General features: G+C 37.8%; 1 protein-coding gene across 1 annotated transcript; it reads right to left on the reverse strand.

Annotated features, from left to right (window-relative positions):
• Nucleotides 1-286: 286 nt before the first annotated feature.
• LOC100804583 (uncharacterized) lies at nt 287-22692 on the reverse strand. The gene is made up of 15 exons (XM_014766806.2): nt 22687-22692; nt 21721-21996; nt 21535-21622; nt 20423-20525; nt 19180-19264; nt 18434-18520; nt 17456-17838; nt 16111-16192; nt 15845-16021; nt 15688-15741; nt 13106-13195; nt 12948-13016; nt 2794-2840; nt 1687-2400; nt 287-710 (listed from the first exon to the last, which is right to left on the reverse strand). Exons 1-15 carry the CDS (start codon nt 22690-22692, stop codon nt 332-334), a joined length of 2640 nt encoding a protein of 879 aa, XP_014622292.1. The 3' UTR covers nt 287-331.
• Nucleotides 22693-22947: the final 255 nt, after the last annotated feature.

Consider the following 22947-nt stretch of genomic DNA (forward strand, 5'->3'; position numbering starts at 1 on the left):
AATATCTACACACTAATAATGATGAACCTTTAAAATATTTTCAATGAAACCAACGGTTCTATACAAGTAATCACCCCCCCCCCCCCCCCCCCCTTATCATGCAGGGGATTAAATTAACAATTAGTGTATTCGGATTATCTAATTTTTGGGAAAATAATTGCATTTTTTTATTTTGCAACTTCCCAAGAGCTTTTGAAGAAAATATGATTGTTGATCATAACCAATCAGATTCCAAACAACCAGATTAAACTGAAATATGCATTTGAGATAAAAGCATGACAACCTCTCAACCAAAATAAACTACTTATATAAAAATAATTATTAAATATTCTTATACAGGAGTAGGAGAAAGTAGAAAGTCTGGTTGTTTTCTCCGTAGCAGTATCCCACAAAAAGGACAGAATGGTTTTGAGGATACAGCTTGAGTGAAAGATTTAGAGGAAGAGTCTGAATCTAGATGAAATGAAGACATTCTAAAAAGTGGTTCTGGTGCCAATCTAAACCCTGACCTATGGCAACAAACACAATACCATAGGGGAGTAGTGGGGCAAACCTGCATACTAACAACACATCTCAATAACCTGTGATTCTTAACATCACCACTAGTAGAATTTTCACCTTGGCAAAAACCAAATTCAGGGGATTCAAATGGAACAGATGCTGAACAAAAACTACATGTCTCCACTGCTGAACATCTACTGCTCAGAAACCTGCACAAACACAATACTGTAAGCACATTTGAAGCTCTGAACCAAATCCACAAAATAGTATGACTATTTTACGAGATTGGTAACAAGTTTATGGTTGTAAGTGGGGAAAATTATGTAAACACTACACAGTTTTGTACTGGTGTAGGAAATTATTTATGAACAAGAACTTACTAGTTAACATTAAGGATAAGATGTGCACAAAAAACAAAAGGAAAAGTTTAAAAAAATACTATATGAATAATTAACCTCTCAAATTAATAACTATGTTAATAAATGGTTAGTTGGTTACTCATAATTTAACATCAAAACCCAGCAGCGTTACCACTTCTGATTTGAATTTTTTATCAAGAATTCTTTTTGCAATTTTTGTCCCAAATTTATTATGGGCCCCTTCCCCAAAATTTTGCTTCAATAATTACTACAAAATTCTTATTTTGTTATGAGCACAAAGAGCAAATAATTTTTAATTCAGGCAAACTAACTGAAACCAAAAGAAAGGAATGGGAATGAGCTGCAATGGACTACTCTTATTGGTGAGTAATATGAATCTAGAAAGGATACCATTTGGTTTCGGTATCGTGTTAATATTCCACCAAGCTATTCTACAATTTTGAGAATTACTTTCTTTCAAGTTTTATGGTAGGTGGATTCCATAGTACAACTAGATTGTGTATCTCCACCTTTTGGATGAAAATACTAATCTATGTTACTCAGTTTGACATCTCGTCATCCTCAATTCCAGGACAAAAAAAGTTCGTGTGCATAAACAAAGCTATGAAAAATAAATTATGCAGTATAACATAGGAAAAAGAAACAATACTAATGTATGTTACTCAGATTTACATCTGGTTATCCTCAATTCCAGGACAAAAAAAGTTCATGTGCATAAGCAAAGCTATGAAAAATAAATTAATTATACTGTAAGACATATAGGAAAAAGAAACAATATCTAAAATATCTAAAATCTAAAAAGTACCTTTTCTCATGCTTAACTTCTGATGCAATGGCTTTTAACTGGTCATGTATATGTTCCTGATCTAAAGCAATCCATTGTTCCATCTGTGCTAGTCCAACAGGATACCAACAACCAGATTTGGAATTTGTTTCTGGATTGGACATGCTAGTTCGGAAAGCAGAAAAACTAAAACCCACAAGCCTTTCACGGAGCTCTCTTTCACTGCTTAGAAGAACTTTTGTCCACTTAGTAATTTGTTTTTCCATGGCAGGACATACCTCTTCCAGCTTTTGAAAGTTTTTGTGTATTCCAGTTATTTGATCAGCATCCAGCTCTGCTAACATTACTCGTCTACAGATTATATTGAGCAAGTGTAGTAGTCGAGAAGGAATGTCAGACAAGCTTGAAGAGAAGAATGATAAAACTTTTTCAGGATAAAGGTCCATATCTAATTGTAGAAAAGATGATGAGATCCACTTAATAAGTAAATGTTCTGCATATTTTAAATTGTTATCCTTGAATGTTGATAATGCTGCAATTATATCCCAAAGAACCAGAGGCTTATCATGACATTGATATTGGTTTAAAGACCATATGATATTGGTTCCCCAATAAGTTAATTCTTTCTCCACATAACTGGAATTTCCTTCAATGTAACATGAAAAGGGAGATTTCAGCTGAACATCCACTTGTAGCCCACCAATCCAAAAGTATTCAATAGCTGCCCTCAGAATCCTGTCCAAAGTTCAAGAAGAATGTCAAATTTTCACATTTGTAATATTTCTTTCAAGAAACCTATATTTAGTAAAAGACAATGGGTACAAAAGAAAATTAGCTTAATAGTATAAACATTAAGTTACAAATGTTCCTTGTTTCAACTTCCAAGGTCAAATGGCAGCACAATCATTGTAACAAATATTCAAGATTTCTATCCATTGGCATCCTTTTCCTACTTTGGACTGAGTGACTTGAGTTGCAATTTTGTATAATTATACTTTCAATTGGTGCCAAATTATAATTAACTAGGAAAAACATGCATTTATCTGAGCCCCCATCTCACTCTGTCTCGCCACATACTCAACCAGAAAAGAAGGCAAGAAAATGATAACTTGAGAATCATGTTTATACCTTCCTTCATACATTCGATTCAGTTTCTCAACATCAAGACAATGAACCTGCAATAACAAGCAATAATAATCAGAAATTAGATAATATATGGTCAAAGCAAAAGCAAGGACAAGAATTTCATGTGAATATACGTAACTAACAGCCAGCAAAGCACTGATTAAACCGAGCAAAATAAATAAATAAATAAAGATATTAAAACTGAAAATGAAATTGCCAATGGCAACATATTTGTTTCTCCTGCACCACTTCTTGTTATTTAGTCAATTATTGTCAAAATCGTGTTACTTAGTGTGTATTTTAGAAAAGTTTATATTTTATCCCTGATTGTATTTTTATTCTCTATCACAGCTATATATGACTATTAATACTAGGATTATGTATTTAGAATAAATCCCATAATTATAGGGATTTGTCTCCCTAGAATTAGTTTCCATATTTCCTAAAATAGCTAGCAGACTCATGTACATATAGGTCCAATGACCTCATAATTCTGATGAGAAAAATAAAATATTATTCCTTCTAAATTTGAGATGGTATCAGAGCTCCTGATCCTTAGGAGCCTCTGACCGTGCATGAAACCCTAAGTCGCAGCCCTCATTGCTGCGCAACCTTGAAACCTATCGCAGCCTTCATTGCTGCCATCATTACAAATCGCAGCCTTCATTGCTGCCTTCATTACTCATCGCAGCCTTCATTGCTGTTAACCAGAAGAAAAACAGATTTTCCAATATGGAGAAAAAAACACGAGGAAGTCTGGTGTACCTACTGCAACAAGCCACGCCACACAAGGGAGAAGTGCTGGAAATTACATGGAAAACCCCCCAAGTTGAGAATGGGGGCAGAAAGGAGGTCCAAAAAAAGGGGGAGGACAAGGGCAAGCACACACTGCTAATGTTGGACATAGCAAAGAGGTTGTTCAGCTAAATCATGAAGAGATAGAAAGGATAAGATCCTTCCTTAGTAAATTGGAGAAGCCCACAGGTACATGCTCTTTAACATATTTTGGTAAGTTTCCATTTTCTTATGGACTTAATGCTTCAGATACACCATTTACCCACTACTGGATATTGGATTCTGGAGCCACAGACCACATGACCCCTCTACCCATATACTTCTCCACATATTCTCCATGTCCTAGCAACAAGAAAATTTCCACAGCAGATGGAACTCTTATAACTGCAGCAGGACAAGGGAGGTCCAAATAAGCCCATCCATAACATTAAAAAATGTCCTTCATGTTCCTAAGCTGTCCACCAATCTGATTTCTATACAAAAACTCACAAAAGATCTCTCATGTAATGTTGTTTTTTATAGCAATTCTTGTATATTACAGGACAAGAACTCGGGGAGGATGATTGGACATGCTAGAGAATGGAATGGCCTGTATTACTTGGACAATCCGAATCTGCCACCAGACCTGGAAAATAGCAACTCTTTTTTCTCTGATTCAATAAAGACCAACAGGGAGAAGGTCTTCCTACATCATTGTCGTCTTGGACATCCTTCCTTTAGAGTCATAAAATCGTTATTCACTTCCCTTTTTAGCAAATTAGATGTGGAAAGTCTCCATTGTGAAGTGTGTGAGCTTGTTAAGCACAAGTGTGTACCTTTTCCAGTTAGTAATAATATGAGCACTTTTCCCTTTTATTTAATTCATACTGAAGTGTGGGGTCCCTCAACTCTCCAAAATGTTTCTGGTGCCTGTTGGTTCCTTACCTTTATAGATGATTGTACTCGTGTCACATGGGTTTTCTTACTAAAACAAAAATCCGATGTCAGCTCTGTGGTTCAGCATTTTTTCTCCATGGTAAAAAATCAGTTTGGTGTTAGCATTAAGAGGATTAGATCCGATAATGCCAAAGATTACTTTAATCATGGGCTTATTTTCTTTTGTCAAAAGGAAGGTATCATTCATGAGTCATCATGTGTCAAAACACCTCAACAAAATGGGATTGCTGAGAGGAAAAATGGACACTTACTAGACCAAACTCAAGCTCTTCTTTTTCAAAATCATGTCCCTAAAAAATTTTGGGGGGAAGCCCTCCTTACTGCCACCTACCTAATCAATAGGTTACCCTCAAAAATCTTAGAATCAAAAAATCCCATGCAAGTCCTATCCTCATTCTACCCACACTTGAACCCTACAAATAAACTCCAACCTAGAATGGAAGGTACAAGTTACTATCTTGGAATGAGAAAGAGTGAGAGAGAGAGAGCGAGAGAGAGAGTGTATGAGAGACAGAGAGAGATTGAGAGAGAGAATGAGAGACAGAGAGACAAAGCCACTGGGCGTGAGAGAAACTTTGAGAGAGACACAGCAAGGGATTACGAGTGGATAACAGTGAGGAACCGAAAGAGAGAGAGACAGCGTGGATGGAAGCACCTGAGCGAGGGCCTCGGCCAACGTCACGGCGGTTGGCGGCAACGAAGGGTTGATGAGCAACGTAGCCACTATCAAGTAAACTGGCGTGACAAATCTGATGTCACGACATTTTACTTCACTCGATTCCCGGAGGAAGCATCGGAGAAGCAGCTGTGGTTCCACTTCAAGCAGTTGGGGGACGTGCGGGAGGTTTTCATCCCTAGACAACGAAACAAACAAGGAAGAAGATACGGTTTCGTCAGATTTAAAGGAATCTCCAACGTGAGTCACATGGAAAGAAAATTAGACAACATGATTGTCGGGGGTCTCAAGCTGCACGTGAATATCCCAAAGTATGGGAGAGGAAGGAAAGAAAAGGATCTAACTGGGGCCAACCATAAGGGGTATAAGGAGGGTGATATCCTGCGGAGCAACATGGCAGCAGAGCAAAACATGAAGAGATCATACGCAGAGGTTGTCACTTCATATGAAGAGAACAAGGAACGAAAAAGCTGTACCCCCCCCCCCCCCCTTGACGATGACACGTGGGAGAACACATTCTTCTATTACTCTCGAGATTTCGGAGGAGATGAAGAATAGATACGCACATACCTGGGTAGGAAGACCGAAGAAACCGCAGGTATTTGAACGAGTTGATGAAGATCTCTCGTGGAACCTTGGTGCAGAAGTATCGTCGAAATACCTAGGAGATAACTGGGTTCTCCTTATCGAGCTCTCTGACACAAAGGCCCATGACCTGATTACTGAAGAATCCAACCACGGCACAACTGTGTTCTACGAATTGAAGAAATGGAACCCGAAGCTCAAACCAGCCACCAGACTGATTTGGGTGCAATGCTGGGGTATCCCCTTAGTGGCATGGAGTATTGATCATATACGCAAAATAGTCGCGGAAGTGGGCGATTTGATCGAGGTTGATGATAACTTTGAAGACATGCAAAGGCTTGACAGAGCTCGGGTTTTGGTCAGAACTCCATGGTTGCCGATAGTTGAGCACACCATCACGGCTAATATAGGAGGGGATGATTACACGATTTCAATCGTGGAGGAGAACTGCAACGAGGGGGTAGCTTGTGCAAGGCACCGTCGAAGTGTATGGGGGTCATCGGAGGAAATCCTCTCCGTCGGTGACGATACCGACACCGTGCAGTCATGGCCGACGGACAGTTCACCGCCTCTTACCACCTTCGAAATGCACGGCGACAACCCAGTCCGGCAAAGATTGGTAAAATCCAACGGTCAAAGGGATAGCCCTTTGGATATTACCCGCAGTGGAGAGGATCAAGGACTGGGTAAAGCTATTAGCCATTCCGAAGCTGAAAATGGAAACGAGACAAGCCTTGAAGAAGGCAACCTAGGTGTAAAGCAGCAGAAAAAATCATGGTTTTGGAAAGTCAGCCCGCAGGAGTACAATGCCTGGTTTCGCAAAAAGGGGAAGATTGCCTTCAACGGCTTCTGCCCATCACAGAGGAAGATCAAATAGGGGTGCCTTATACCGTGGACCAAGGTCTCGTGGGGGAGACTTTTCAAAATTTCAGCAACGGGTCTGTGGACGAGTTGCTTAATAAGTCACGTGACATGGTGGACTTAGTTGGGCCTAATCCTAATATGGGCCTTCACAGATCTATAACCCCTTTGAACCAGGGATTTATTCAGCAGGAAAAACCTGCAAGCACCTTGCAGGTATACTCAAGAAAAAAGGGGTTGTCTAAGAAATGGGCCCAAGTCAGGGGGAAGCAGATTAACCCAAAGACTCTGGATTTTGCTGAAAATTCCAGTAACCACAATCACAATGCTGCCTCGTGTTTTCCGAATGAAGTCCTGGAGTCTCCAAAACAGCATAATCCTCACCAAAGCTCTTCCCCTGCAACCTGTCCCAATAAGAATGAAATGGAGGATAAGGATGATGATTATCGGGACTTAGCAAAGGAACTGGGAGTCTTTTTTGCAGATGCTAATAGTAGTGGTGCAGAGTTGAAGACTGATATGGGCAACATTGAAAGTCCTCCTCAAACAGTTGCTGTGCTGGGATATGAAGATAATGCCTCATGAATATTTTGTCATATAATTCTAGAGGGCTGGGAAGTGGTGTCAAATGGTCAGCTATCCGTAAATTGACCATGGCTAACAACATAGATGTTCTTTGTATTCAAGAAACAAAAAAGGATTCTGTTGATGCTTATCTTTGTCAGTACCTGTGGGGTGATAGCAGTGCTTCTTGGGAATGTCTTCCTTCCTCTAACACTGCTGGTGGTCTTTTGTGCATTTGGAATAATGGATCTTTTGCGGTTGATAGGCGGGTGCTGGGGAGAGGTTTCATAATGTTGGAAGGCATGTGGTTAAAGGAGGACAAGAGGGTCACTATTATTAATGTATACGCCCCCTGTGATCTTCAAAGGAAGAGAGAGCAGTGGAATGATTTGCTGCAGCTGAGATCATCCCATCAAGCAGGCCTTTGGTGTGTCTTGGGAGACTTCAATTCCATAAGGCATCGAGAGGAGAGGTTCAGTTCATCTCAGACAAGGGATGCTACTCTTGGCATGTCTGATTTTAACTCATGGATCTCAGATATGGAGCTTGAGGAGGTTAGGTCTGTTGGGAGGAGATTCACATGGTGTAGACCTAATGGCAGTGTTATGAGCAAATTGGACAGATTCTTACTCTTTGATGAGTGGCTGTCCCAATGGCCGGATTCTACTCAATTCGTGTTGGAAAGGGATTTCTCTGACCATTGTCCTATCCTTTTGAAGGCTAGAACCATTGATTGGGGGCCTAAACCGCTCAGAATTATGGACTGGTGGCTAAAGGATAAAGGGTTCCAGGATTTGGTGAATCTTGAATGGGGTAATTATCACCCTCCAGGATGGGGGGGCTTAGCCCTGAAACAGAAAATCAAATTCATTAAGCAGAAAATCAGGCAGTGGAGTATTTCTCAGGGTCATATCAATTCTAGGAAAATCCTTGATTTGAAGGAGCTCAATGCTTTGGAGGATGGATTCACTAACAGAATCTTATCTCAAGATGAAGTCAACCTCAGAAAATCTCTCCAGGAACAACTTTGGAATGCAGCCTTTGCAGTTGAATCTATGCTAAGACAAAAAGCTAGAGTGAAGTGGTTAAAAGAAGGGGACAGCAACTCCAATTATTTCCACAGATTGATTAATTACAGAAGGAGTCAAAATGCTATTCAAGGGCTTCTCATAAATGGAGTTTGGGTGCAGGATCCTAGAAGTGTGAAATCTGCAGCTGTTCATTACTTTAACAGCAGATTTGCTGAGGAGAACATTAGGAGGCCAACTCTAGATGGGGTGCAATTTCCTTCTCTTCCTCAAAGAGAAAAGGAAAGTCTTGTAGCTAGATTTTCAGCAGAGGAGATCAAATCAGCTGTGTGGGACTGCGGTGGGGACAAAAGCCCTGGTCCGGATGGGCTAAATTTCAACTTCATTAAGCTTTTTTGGGAGACTTTGAAACCTGACCTTATAAGGTTCATGGATGAGTTTTATTTTAATGCCTCCTTTCCAAAAGGCAGCAATGCCTCGTTTATAGCTCTCATCCCAAAGATCAAAGACCCTCAATCCCTTGATGACTATAGGCCCATATCTCTCATTGGTTGTACTTATAAAATTGTGGCCAAAATTCTGGCTAAAAGGCTGGCCCTTGTGCTGCCTCATCTTATTGATGAAAGGCAAACAGCGTTTATGAAGGGGAGGCACATTCTCCATGGTGTATTGATTGCCAATGAAGTCATAGCTGAGGCCAAATTAAAGAAAAAACCTTGCATGGTCTTCAAAGTGGATTTTGAAAAAGCTTACGACTCGGTTTCTTGGGGTTTTTTAGATTATATGCTGTTGAGGCTGGGCTTTTGTGAAAAATGGAGGAAATGGATTAATGTTTGTTTATCTTCTGCATCTATTTCCATTTTAATTAATGGAAGTCCTTCTCAGGAATTTGTTCCTAGGAGAGGCTTAAGGCAAGGTGATCCTCTTGCACCTTTGTTATTTAATATAGTAGTGGAAGGCCTTACTGGATTGATGAGATCTGCAGTAGAAAAAAATCTCTTCAGCAGCTACCAAGTGGGAAAGAAAAAAGAGGAAGTTAATATTCTTCAATATGCTGATGACACCTTGTTCTTTGGGGCTGCCACTAATGATAATGTTAAAATTCTAAAGTGTATCCTGAAAAGCTTTGAATTGGTCTCTGGTCTTAAGATAAACTACAATAAGAGCAAATTTGGGTGTTTGGGCAAATCGGAGGACTGGTGTAGGGAGGCAGCATTTTCTCTCAATTGTAGTCAAATGGATATTCCATTCTCTTACCTTGGAATTCCTGTAGGGGTGAGCTCTAAAAGTAGGTTTGTGTGGCAGCCCATTATTAGCAAATTCGAGGCTAAACTTACAAAATGGAAGCAAAGAAATCTATCAATGGGGGGTAGAATAACCCTCATTAATTCAGTCTTAACAAGCCTTACCCATTTATTTGCTATCCTTCTTCAAGATTCCTAAGCTTGTGGTGCAAAAGATTACATCTATACAAAGGAATTTTTTATGGGGCAGCCTCCAAGACTCCACCAAGATTCCCTGGGTGAGGTGGGACATAGTCTGCCTACTAAGAGTAAAGGTGGGTTAGGGATCAAAGATTTGATTAAATTCAATGAGGCTTTGCTTGCTAAATGGGGGTGGGAGTTGGAAAATAATCAGAATCAGTTGTGGGCCAGAATTCTATTGTCTAGATATGGTGGTTGGAGGGATTTGATTTCTGATAGGAACTGCAGTTTAGACTCTCCTTGGTGGAAAGACCTCAAGGTTATCTTCAAGCAGCAGCAGAGCAACACAATTTGCAATCACCTGAAGTGGAAGCTGGGATCGGGAGATAAAATTAGTTTTTGGAAGGATAAGTGGCTACATCATAATCTGACCCTTCAACAGAAATACCCCACTTTGTATCATATCAGTGGACAACAATCCTCTACTATCAATTCAATGGGGACTCTGGTAGCAGAGAGGTGGGAATGGAAATTAAATTGGAGGAGGAATCTTTTCGACCATGAAATCCAAATGGCAGCAGATTTCCTGGCAGAGCTTGATAGTGTTCTAATTATCCAGACCAGTGGGGATTCTCTAACTTGGAAACCTGACCCTAACGGTGTCTATTCTACAAAGTCAGCATATAGACTGTTGCAGCAGCATGACAGGGAGGTTCCTGATGACAGTGCAGCGAAGATAGTTTGGTCTTTACATATCCCTCCTCGAGCAAAGGCATTTTCATGGAGACTTTTCAAAAATAGGATACCTACCAGGGCTAATTTGAGAAGAAGACAGGTGGACCTGCCATCATATACCTGCCCTTTATGTGATTCTGAAGAGGAAACTACCAGTCATGTTATGTTCAACTGTTCAAAAACTAGGATCCTTTGATGGGAGGCCATGAGCTGGGTCAATAGGGTGGGTCCTTTCCCTATAGATCCAAAGAATCATTTCTTGCAGTTCTCACACTGGAATTTGCAAAGAAGCACAGATAAAAGATGGGAAGCTCTTTGGATAGCTCTGCCTATGACCATTTGGAAGCATAGAAACAGTATGGTCTTCAACAACCAGCTCTTTTCTCCCGAAAAAGTCATGGACGAGGCTCTATTCCATACCTGGTCGTGGTTAAGATGTATGGAGAAGGACTTTAATGTCCACTTCAACCAATGGTCATCTAATTTGAGGGAGGGATTTTCTAGGGGGGGTTGACATATTCTGTCATTGTATTATCCCTTTATTGGGCAGTGACTCCCACTGCCTATGATATATGTTGTACTTTTTAGTACATCTAGTGCTGAACCATATTTATAATATTAAGTATTTTTGCTGTGCAAAAAAAAAACTCCAACCTAGAATATTTGGGTGTGTATCCTTTGTACATGTTCATAGTAATGAAAGGGGAAAACTAGATCCTAGGGCTGTCAAGTGTGTATTCTTAGGGTACTCAATCACACAAAAGGGATACAAATGCTTTCACCCTCCATCAAGAAGATTTTATGTGTCAAGGGATGTCACATTCAACGAACAAGAAAGCTACTTCAAGCAACCTCATCTTTAGGGGGAGAATGTAATAGAGGAAGATGAGCCTCTAATGCTTCCGAATATGACATTTGGACCTGAAATTGGGGATGACAAAAGGGAGCAGCAAGAGTTAAGTCAATGCCTTGCCACAGAATTTGAGATTAAGACATTAGGGAGACTTAAATATTTTTTGGGAATTGAAGTAGCTCATTCTAAAAGGAATCTTCATATCTCAACAAAAATACATCATTGACTTGCTTAAAGAAACAGGTAAAACAGCTTGCAGACCAGCAAGTACTCCAATTGATCCAAACATCAAGTTAGGAAGTGCAGAGGAGGATATTGCCGTGGACAAGGAAATGTATCAGAGACTTGTGGGCAGACTTATTTACTTATCCCATACTAGGCCAGACATTGCTTTTGTTGTAAGCTTAATTAGTCAATTTATGCACCAACCAAAGGAAGCACATTTACAAGCTGCCCTTAGAATTGTTCAATATTTAAAAGGGACTCCAGGAAAAGGGATTTTGTTCAAACGAAACAAGATTGTAAGTCTTGAAGCATATACGGATGTAGATTATGCTGGGTCAGTTGTGGATAGGAGATCAACTACTGGATACTGCACTTTCCTTGGTTGAAACTTGGTGACTTGGAAGAGCAAAAAACAAAGTGTAGTAGCTAGATCAAGTGCTGAAGTAGAATTACGAGCAATGGCCCAAGGAATATGTGAACTTCTATGGCTGACGATTATATTGGAAGACTTAAAGATAAGGTGGGATGAACCTATGAGGTTATATTGTGACAATAAATCTGCAATTAGTATAGCCCACAATCTAGTGCAACATGATAGAACCAAACATATTGAGGTGGACATTTTATCAAAGAAAAGCTAGACAATGGCTTGATTTGCACTCCATATGTGTCCACTCAAAATCAACTTGCAGATATACTCACCAAGGGGCTGAACTGTATCAACTTTGAAAGAATTATATCCAAGCTGGGAATGGAGAACATTTATTCACCAGCTTGAGGGGGAGTGTCAAAATCGTGTTACTTAGTGTGTATTTTAGGAAAGTTTATATTTTATCCCTGATTGTATTTTTATTCTCTATCACAGCTGTATATGGCTATTAATACTAGGATTATGTATTTAGAATAAATCCCATAATTATAAGGATTTGTCTCCCTAGAATTAGTTTCCATATATCCTAAAATAGCCAGCAGACTCATGTACATATAGGTCCAATGACCTCATAATTCTGATGAGAAAAATAAAATATTATTCCTTCTAAATTTGAGAATTATCAATCAACCCATTCAACATAATGCTTCTTTGAAAAAACTTAAACATAGTTAGCAGGTTGGAACTTAAGATTAACATAAATTGTAGGCCCTCTCTTAAGTAGGGTTAAAGAATCAATGGTGAACTACAAAGTCACCTATTAGCTACAAAGAATAAAGGAATAAATAATAAGTTACTACTGACAAACTTTGTGAATTTATCCCTTTCTTTAGTTTCCTAGATATATGTGGCATTCTTTTTTTTTTCACTCAGCGAAAATAATATTGTATTATATGTTAATCAGTACAAGTTGTACATATGTGGCATTCTAATACACAATATCTGGGTATTTAAGAACCACATCATTTTGATGCATTAAAATATATGAATAGTTCAAGGATTGATATACAAATGCAAAAGCTAAAATGGAAAGAAAATATCATACAGTAGCAATGACAAGATTTCCAGGGGACACTGCGACACCAAAACATGAATCAAATGCCTCTCTTGAAATCTGCAAGAAAAAAAAAATGATATAGTAGGAAAAAAACAAAGATCATACTGAAAAGGAGATAGAAACTAAAAAGGATAGTAACAACATACGCAGATTGAACTGTCATGAGGCATATCAGAAACGAGAGTTACTTCATCAAGACGATTCTCATGCAAAATCCAGCTCCTCACTAAATTATCCTATCAACATTTAAACAGCAATTCATCCATCATAAATACATCTAATCAATGCACATCAAAAGCACCAATAAAAATTAAAAGATATCTTGGCAACCATACAAGAAAAATGAAAGAGGGACATGCAACATCTTGCTGAATGTATTATTGTATTTTAGACTGTAAAAAGTTTAATGCATAATCTAATTATCTATTCTTGCTTTAAAACTCTCCAGTTAAGTTAAACATAAAACTAGTCATTCTTGATGACAACTTTTTGCTTCATTATGAAAACTAACCAGTTGAAACCATGAAATGAGTTGAGAGTTTCAAATTCTAGAACAGTAAGCATGTATACCGTATGGCATTATATATTAGGTCATTCCCATCATGATGCCTTATGGGGAACTCTCAAAACTTGTAACATGACAATACCTAATAAAACTTCGAATGATTGTTGTTCTTCATATTGTTTTGGTAAGGCACACCGCCCTCCACTGCTTCAACTACTGTTTATAGTGCTCCTCTTGAACTAGTCTTTACTGATTTTATGGGGAGCACCACTGGGTCACTAGTGGCTACTATTATTTTCTCACATGCAAATTTATCTTTTGAAAACACAAATCTGACACATTCCAACTAATTCCTTAGTTTAAATCTACAGTTGAATTGTAGTTTAACACTAAACTCGGGCCATTCAAACAGATTGGGGTGGGGAGTTTTGTCCCATTCCGTTCAGTTTTGGAAATTGTACAGACTCAATTGTCCCTACACTCATCTTCAAAATGAGTCAGTAAAAAGGAAACACATAATTATAGTAGAAACAGCTATCCTACTCCGGGCTCATGCTAAGCTTCCCTTGCAGTTTCGGTACCATGCCTTTCTCAATTCTCACTGCAATTTTATTAACAGACTGCCCTCTTCTGCACTTCAATCACAATCCCCATATTTCAAACTTTATAATCAATATCCTAATTACACATTCTTAAAGGTGTTTTGGCTTCACTTGATTTCCATTTCTCAGACTTGGACCTTATAATCCAAATAAAATGTCCTTCAGATCAAATGGATGTGTCTTCCTAGGTTACTCCATCTTCATAAGGGACAAGTGTGTGGATTCTCAAAACTATTTCCTTGGGATTGAGGTTCAGCATCTCCGCGATGGCTCCCTCCTTCTATCCCAATCCAAGTATATCCAAGACTTACTAGTGGAAGCCAAGATGACAGGCAAAAGGCATCTTTACCCCTATGGTGGGCAACAACAAACTGTCCTGTTTTGGGTCCAGTTATGTTGGAAGACCCAACTTTATACAGGTCCCTAGTGGGGACACTACAGTATGCCACTATTACTAGACTAGAAATTAGCTTTGCAGTGAACAAAGCAGGTCAGTTTTTGTCCCAGATATTGGACAAACACTCAAAAGCAGTGAAGAGAATACTGAGACAATGGAACAGTTAACAATGGTCCACTAATTCAAATTATTCCTGCTCAACAGCCACCTCTTATTGCATTCTGTGATGAAAACTAGGCCTCATATATAGATGAATGATAAGATGTCCACTTTAGGTGCTTGTATATATCTTGACCCCAATTTAATTTTGTGGTGGCCCAGGAAACAGAATTTAGTGGCCCAGTCCAGCACTGAGGCTGAGTACTGAAGCTGAAATCCTATGGATTCAATCTCTTCTGAGTTTTTTCAGACTCCAAAGATCTACTGTGACAACCTTAGTACAGTCTCTCGCACAATCTTGTTCGTCACTCCAGGACAAAGCATACAAAATTGGGCACTTTTTATGTGCAGAAAGGTACTAAATAAAAGCATGTTAGTGTACCATGATCCATCTCCAGACTAATAAGCAAATATTCTTACTACTAAAGCTCTAACTCCTTTGCCATTTGTTGTCCCTTCACGAGAAACAAATAGTGTTTGACAAGCTTGCACTTGTTCACCCAACCTGACTTTGGGGGGGCAATTATGGAGTATATCTTACATGATGTCGAAGAGTTTTGTGTAGCTCATGTTATGCATAATGCCAGTCGTAAAGCTGTTTTAGTTAACCACAGTTAGTTATATAAGGTTCTAACTTCTAAGGTTCTGGAATTTGTTGTAACAGACTTCAGACACTTACAAATCTGACAAATGTCTCTGTAGCTATATGTGGAACTTATGTAGTCAGATACCTTAGGAATCAGTTCAGAAATACAAAATCACAAATTAAGTAACTTTCCAAATTCTCTCCAAAAAATTTCTGTATTTCTACCACCCCTTTCCTTTTATCTTTCTAATTTCTAATCAGCAAGGACCCAGCTGGAATCCATAATCAAGACAATTAACAAATCAAGTTTAAACACAGGTAGAAAATAAAAAAGAAGATACAAATGGTGAGGAAACTTGGTAAGGACTATGCAACATATTTATGTCCACATAACTATGATTTTCTTTTTTGCCATGTAGTTAAATTCAATCATACTTTGATAGGAAAATGGTCAAATCACCTAAGGAAAAGATTATAACCTGGCTACAGCTGTACAAAAATCTTCCACCGAATGCCCAGGTCAAACCTGTAACCTTGAGAAATTTAAAAAAATGCAGAAATCAGCATAGGAATATGGCCTTTTTTTCCAACTATCACCCAAAAAAATAAAAATAAAAAGAGGGAAAAAAAACTTACAACCAAATCATGTGCATTATATGAGCCAAGCTTATCAAATTCCCCAGAAGATATGTCACATAGCCATATTTCAAATGAACCAGAAACTTTGCCCGTGGCTAAAAGCATCTTGGAAGGGTATTGAACATGTGTGGTTACTGAAAGTACAGAAACTGGGACAGCATTGACAGTTATAACCTATTTTGGAATGAAAGTTGCATAAAGGAATTATTCACAATAAAGAGTGAGAAATGAAAAGTGATGCTGAAAATACACATAGCAAGTACCTCCTTCAATAATGAGAAGGAAGTTTGATCCACTTTTGATGATTTCAGCAATTTGTCATTGTCAGCCAACCAAATCTTCACACTGCAAAGAACATACATGATACATTCAGCTAAACTAAGATATTAGGCACAAAATGTAATACACCACAAAAAGTCAATCCAATTAGGAGTATGAGGGAAATGCACTGTCATTTGCCAATGTGAGATTCTTGAATGAATGATATCAAGGTCAAAAGTTTGAAAGTGGATTTTTCTAGGGATTAGTCTACAACATCTGATCTTCTAAGCATACATAGGGTAAACCATGAGTGATTTAGTTGATTAATCAAACATCATATAATCTTTCTCTGCCCTTACGTAATAAAAGACAAGTTTAGCTTCTTCCTTTAAGAAGCATTAAAATCAAGGCATGAATATCTATTTTCGTGAGACAACTAAGAGATTTAGAATGCTTGAACAGTTATAATGGATGAATGGCAAGAATGAAAGACATATTTTCAGTTTCAAGTTAACGAGACAAGTTTCAAAGCATTCAATATATGTAGGATATAAATGTTAACATTCATGTGTCCCAAGAACAGGTTATTGAACACTAATATCAAAAAGACCAGAAATAGTTGGAATTAACATATTATCATATCAATTTTTGAAAGTACCTTTTCCTGTCAAGTAATATCAATATTGCTAATATCAAAGTGATTATTATATAGATAAGGAGAAACCAGATGAATTTTGATTAGATTGCCGGAAATGGAGCATTTAATGATTATTACTTTCCAAGTAGCTCAGCTATTGTGTTTATCTGAGTACATAATGCTTGATTGTGGTTGGATTTGCACACCATATGTACCTTCACGAGGTCAACTTGCAGAAATTCTTACCAAAGGATTGCAATTCAGACTTTGAAATAATTATATGCAAGCTGGGAATGGAAAACAACTATTCTCCAGCTTGAGGGGGAGTGTTGGAAATAAGAGCATTTTTTATTATTACTTTTTAAAGTAGCTTAGTAATTGTGTTAAGCTGAGTTCATTGTATCTTAGGAAGTAGTTCTCTTGAAAATAGTAGTTATTCATTATTCCTATTATAAATAGATCACTTGACTGAGTGGTAAATGAGCTAAAGCAAATTCAGAATATAAAATCTTTATTTCTCTCTTCTCACATAGATAAAAAAAATTGGGTATCATTGAGTGCATTCCAATCCTTACTACAATGATGCAGATAAAGCACCAATAAAAAATCGGGCACAAGATCCATGTGTAAATCAGTAGCTTAACAAGATAAAACAATAAAAACAGATTGACCACAGATATAACACATTTGCAGAAGTATACTTAACTCACCTCCCATCAGAGCTTCCGGAAGCTAATAAAATTTGAGGATTCGAAGAATCAAAAGCAAACAACAGCCAACTTATAGTTGTAACCCATGAATTGTGTGCCTGAAGAAGACCAACAAACTTCACAGTAGTTGGGACTTCTCTGTCCTCAATGGTATAACAATCTGTTGGGTGAAATCTCCATAAAGAAATTTTACCAGACTTCCCGCCAACAGCAAGCAGACTAACAGAATCACAAACTGGATACAATTCAGATGCTAAACGCAGCAAGGGAGACCATGAAACAACAAGTGAACATAGCATTGCACTACGCGAAGCATATTGATCAGCACTTAACAATGTCCCATTTTCTTCATACATAGAATCTGTTTGATCTGATGAATTTTTCTGAAGGAACAATACAATATTAGTCACCTAACAATCAAATAAACACAAATCATAGGGATGTTTTAGATGGCTCTTTAATGAATTTTTTCCAGTAGAACTTAACACCTGATTTGCATGAAAAAATGTTGTAAAGATAACTAAGGTTAGGGGCTAGAGCAAGCATTTTCATGCTCACAATTTGATGGCAATAAAAGTCCGTCATTAGAATCTCCGGATCCAGTAAATGCCATTGCACAAACATTGAAACAGCGATAAAACTTAATTGCCTATAAGGGAGAAACAAAATTTATGCACAAATATAATATACAAATGCTTGTATATATGCACATTAAACTAGGTACATAAATAATATAAGTAATATAAAACTAGTTCATGCACACTTCACATGTGTCCCTTAAAACAGTCTTTCACATGCTATAAGCTTATCTTGGCTTTTCTACTGGCAGCTAATGGATGATGTCAGACGTTGATAAATAAGGAATAAAGAGGAAACAGATCACAAGCATGACCTGTCTTGCTAACTAATTCACCCGAAGGATATTTACAAAAAGAAAACCAATAAAAGCCAAGAACATGGATGAATAAGATAACTTACATCAGATACATCCAATGAAGCAAACCTTGTACCTCGAAACTCAGTACATTGAAAATAGTCATACAAACTTTTAGTTATGTCCACCACCTGAACAGAATACGAAGAATGGCATATTTACTTACAACAATGTACACATAGTATTAAAAATATTCATTTCTTTATATTGCACAAATCCATACATGGGAAATAGAATGAAGCCCAAATACATAATACAACATAGGAATGATACGACACAAATACAGAATATCATAAATTCTTAAAAATTAAAGATACAATACAGCATAAATACATCAACATTAATTTTTTTTTAAAAATGACATAATTTAAATAAATTCACAATATTTGTAAAGAAATATTGATCATTTCTCATTAATACATGATTTTACCAGTGAATGATGAAAACAATTTACACAAAAACCAGTTATATGCTTACATATTTTTTCCATGCCCATATCAGAAAATATTGCCTCCCCATAAACATGTCACAACTATTACATACTTTCCCCAGCACATGTCAAAAGTGTCACAATAAGCCGCATTGGTCCTATTCCAATGAAATGTTGGCTCTATATAATTGTCATCTATGTACTATAGATTTAATATATAGAGGAAAATATAGAGCCATATGTAGTTTTAGTCCTATCCAAATTATCATAGTTGAATCCAATAGTTTACAGTTTCAAAATCAAGTTTGTTGATGGCATCAATCACAACTCTGCAGTGTTAACCACTTCCACCACACATACCTCAATCCATTCAGCACAGTAATCACAAAAAGGTGGACGATAAATCTTCACATGTCCTTCAGAGTTGCAAACAGCTATCAAGCACCTGTAGCAAATTAAATCTTTAAATCCATAAAAAAAAAAAAAACATTTTTCATGAATGGACAAACTGTGATGCTGCTAGAAGTAAACTATGACAGCAGGTAGTCCTTATCTGCAAAATCAGAGATTCAAAACCTAGAATCACCATTTCAAAGATAGTCTTACCTAGCCACAACACAACCCCTACTCCAGAATTACAAGAGCAATTCAATAAGTACCAAAAAGACTATGACTCTATCGTTGCCTTCTAGTTCTAGGAGGTACATAGAGTCTTACTACCAATGTTGTTAATGGCGAATGGCGGTTCATGACGGAAAGCCAAAAATCCGCCATAAAAATATGGCAGATTGCGTAGCGGAAAATGACAGATGTCATGGCGAACAAAAAAAAATACATATATATATAATTAAAAATTATCAAGTACCAACACCAAATAAACTCATTCAAATTGAAAAAACAATGGATTGCATTCAAATAAACTAAAAAAGTGGTGTCAAACAGAAAACAAAATAAAAAATGGGTGTCAAATAGAAAAGTGAAAAAAAGCTGCAGACATCAAAAATGAGTGTCAAACAGCAAACAAAAGAACAAAAAACAAAAAAAGAAAACACACCACTCTGTCGTCCACGTTCGTTTGTCTTCGCCATCGTGCTTCCGTGCGTCGTGCTGCCGTTCGCGCTGCCGTTCGTCACCGCCATTCGTGGTGCTGCTGGTCGCTGCTTCGCGGGGTCGTGCTGCTGCCGGTCGTCGCTGCTGGTGGCTGCTGCAGGGTCGTGCTGCTGTTCTGTTTCTGCTGCGGGGTCGTGCTGCTGCGCTTTTGAAATATATTACCAGGTAGGGTTGGGTCGGGTCAGCCCAACACCTACCACGAAAAAAAACAAAAAAGGCCGCTATTCCGCCTTTCCCGCTATTCCGCCATGGCGCCGCCATTTGCAACCCGCAACGCCACCGCTATTCGGTGGCGTTTTTTCAAAAATCCGCCACGCTTTTCCGCCATGGCCGCCATTTGATAACACTTTACTACAACAAAATGGTGGAAGAAAAAACACATGAAATGGTGATTCTGGGTTCCGAATATCTGATTTTGCAGATTAGGACTGCCTAGTGTAATAGTTTACTTCGAGAAGCCATGCCCTGAATTTAGGAAAACTAAAATTTATACCCTGAATTTGCAGCCATGCCAAGCGGAGACCATGATATTGATCGGGCAACAGGCTTATCATCCCGATACAAAGCCGTCGGCAGGAGGCATCCAGAGAGTAAATCTGTGCACATCTCAATTCCAACACATAAAAGTCATGTTAACACTACATGAAATTTTTAACTATAAGCACAAGATTCATAATAATAATGTCACATGATCTTAGAATTTGGGTTTGGACCCAACTCAACCCCAAAAGTTAACTCATAAAATGAGGGTGGCTCCCCACTTATATGTACTATTTTGGCATATAATCAGTCAACGTGGAATGTCCAACAAACACCCCTCACACGGAAGGTTGGGCATCTCAAGCATGAAGTTTGTAGGACTAAGTATCTATAGATGATCAATAATGGGTGGCACAACAGGCCCAATAACAACCACTAGAATATGCTTTCATACCATTTTATAATTTAAACTTGGACCTAAGTCAACCTCAAAACCTAGTTCATGAGGTGAGGGTTGAAGTTAAACCCACTTATATACATTATTTAGAGTCATATCACTAGTTAATGTGGGATTTTCAACACAAAGCTCAAACTGAGAACTAGACATCTCAAACAACCTGTAGGGTTTTGATACCATCTTAGAATTTGATCTTAGACCCAACTCAACCTCAAAAACTAGCTCATGAAGTGAAGGGTACCTCCACTTATAAGTTGCCCAAGAAATATACAAGTTGCATCCCAAGAACTAAGGTACGTGATGTGGGACTTCCTAAAAAACCCCTCATCCCAGCCAAACCAGGCAAGCCTACTAGAATAGCCAAGAACCAAGATGGGTTATAGGCTCTAATACCATGTTAAATTTCAGCTTAAAATCAATTGGCACTAAGTGAAGTTGTCCAACACATATATAAGTTGCACCCCAAGAATCGAGACTGACGATGTGAGACTTCCTAACAGGTGTCCAACACGTAACAAACACAGCACACAAATACACTCCTACTATAGATAGGACGCATAAAATAGCTCATAGAAATCACTAATGCCCTTAGCAGCCATAGTAAAAGACTCATGACTACTATTAACAAGTAATCTTCAAAACTTACAAGGTTGCAGTAATGGCAGTACCTTTTCTTTCTACAAACCCTATGGGAAGAGGCTCACTCGGGGAGACTTTAATCACGCCTCGCGGCGCACCAATAGGCAAGTCCGGTCTCTGAAAAAGAAGAAAGAAAAACCAAATAAACAAACTTATCTAACAAAAAAAAAAGTGAATAGCACTTTTAAATTGGTGTGAAGGCATGGATTTGGTACCAGAATGGTAACGAGGTGACCGGAAGCAACGGCAATGAGGTTGTCGTCAGACCAAGCAATGGCGTTGGGAAAAGACGGTGAGCCCAAAAGCAACGCAGGTTGTAACGGACAGGGACAGGGACCGGGACGCGCCTTTCTGTGTGTTTTTTTAGACAAAGTGAAGGTGAATGACTGAGGGTGGTGGACAGAGCACAACGGAAAGGGCGATGGACAAAGCGCGACGGCGAGGGTGGTGGACACAGCGCGACGGCAACAGAGGGCGACGACGGCAAGGGTCTACTCAAGGAGAAAGCAACGGGAATGAGGGACTGACTATGGCTGGAATGGTTTTATTTTAGGAAAATTTTAATTTTCGACGGATATATTTTCCGTCAGTAAAATCCGTCAGAATTATTTTAATTTATGACAGAATTAAATCCTTCAATAAAATTAAATATGAGAATTAACTTTTTAAATTAATGTATAACTAATTAATTTTGTTTATATCGGAAATATGTATCTAAAGTTTGGACTTGGGACGATGGGTGAAGAAGCAAGAATCGGGGAGGCTAGGGATTCAATTAGAATAAATGAGATGATTTTTGTGAAAATATAATTTTTTTTATCATCATGTGAAAATATAATTTAAGTCTGCCATTATGAGATTACTTTCTTTTTTTCTTTGTTACTAAAGAAGTAAGAGACTTATCCCTTCAAAGATGCCACAGGACGCCTGAAAAACATTAGCACGGGAACAAAACGCTTAAAACTGTTAGGAAAATTATATTATTCTATAATATTTTCTTACCATATTTTTTTATTGATTTTTTTCTCTCTCCTTTTCTTAATATTATATCATTTTTTTAGTACACTCTTCCATTTGTTTCCATTTAGATATTTTTACTCTATCAATTAATTAGAAATAACTTTTAATATAATTGGACTTGGATCCTCTATTGTACACTTTTAATATATTTTACAGTATACCGCCATATAAGAAAAGATCTGTTTTAGTTATATTTTTTAAAGTAATTATTATGAAAAGTCAATAATAAATTTTAATTATATAACAATTTAAAACTAAATGATGATATGAAACATCATTACATTATTAACAGATTCCAATTCAATTCTACAATTACATTATACAAAAACAAATCTACAGTTAAATTATACAAAAAAGTAATTTCTAAACACAAATAACGAACGAAAGAGAATATTATAGCAAAAAACCAAAGATAGCACACA

The sequence above is a fragment of the Glycine max genome, chromosome 14 (assembly GCF_000004515.6).
Source record: "Glycine max cultivar Williams 82 chromosome 14, Glycine_max_v4.0, whole genome shotgun sequence".
Lineage (NCBI taxonomy): Eukaryota > Viridiplantae > Streptophyta > Magnoliopsida > Fabales > Fabaceae > Glycine > Glycine max.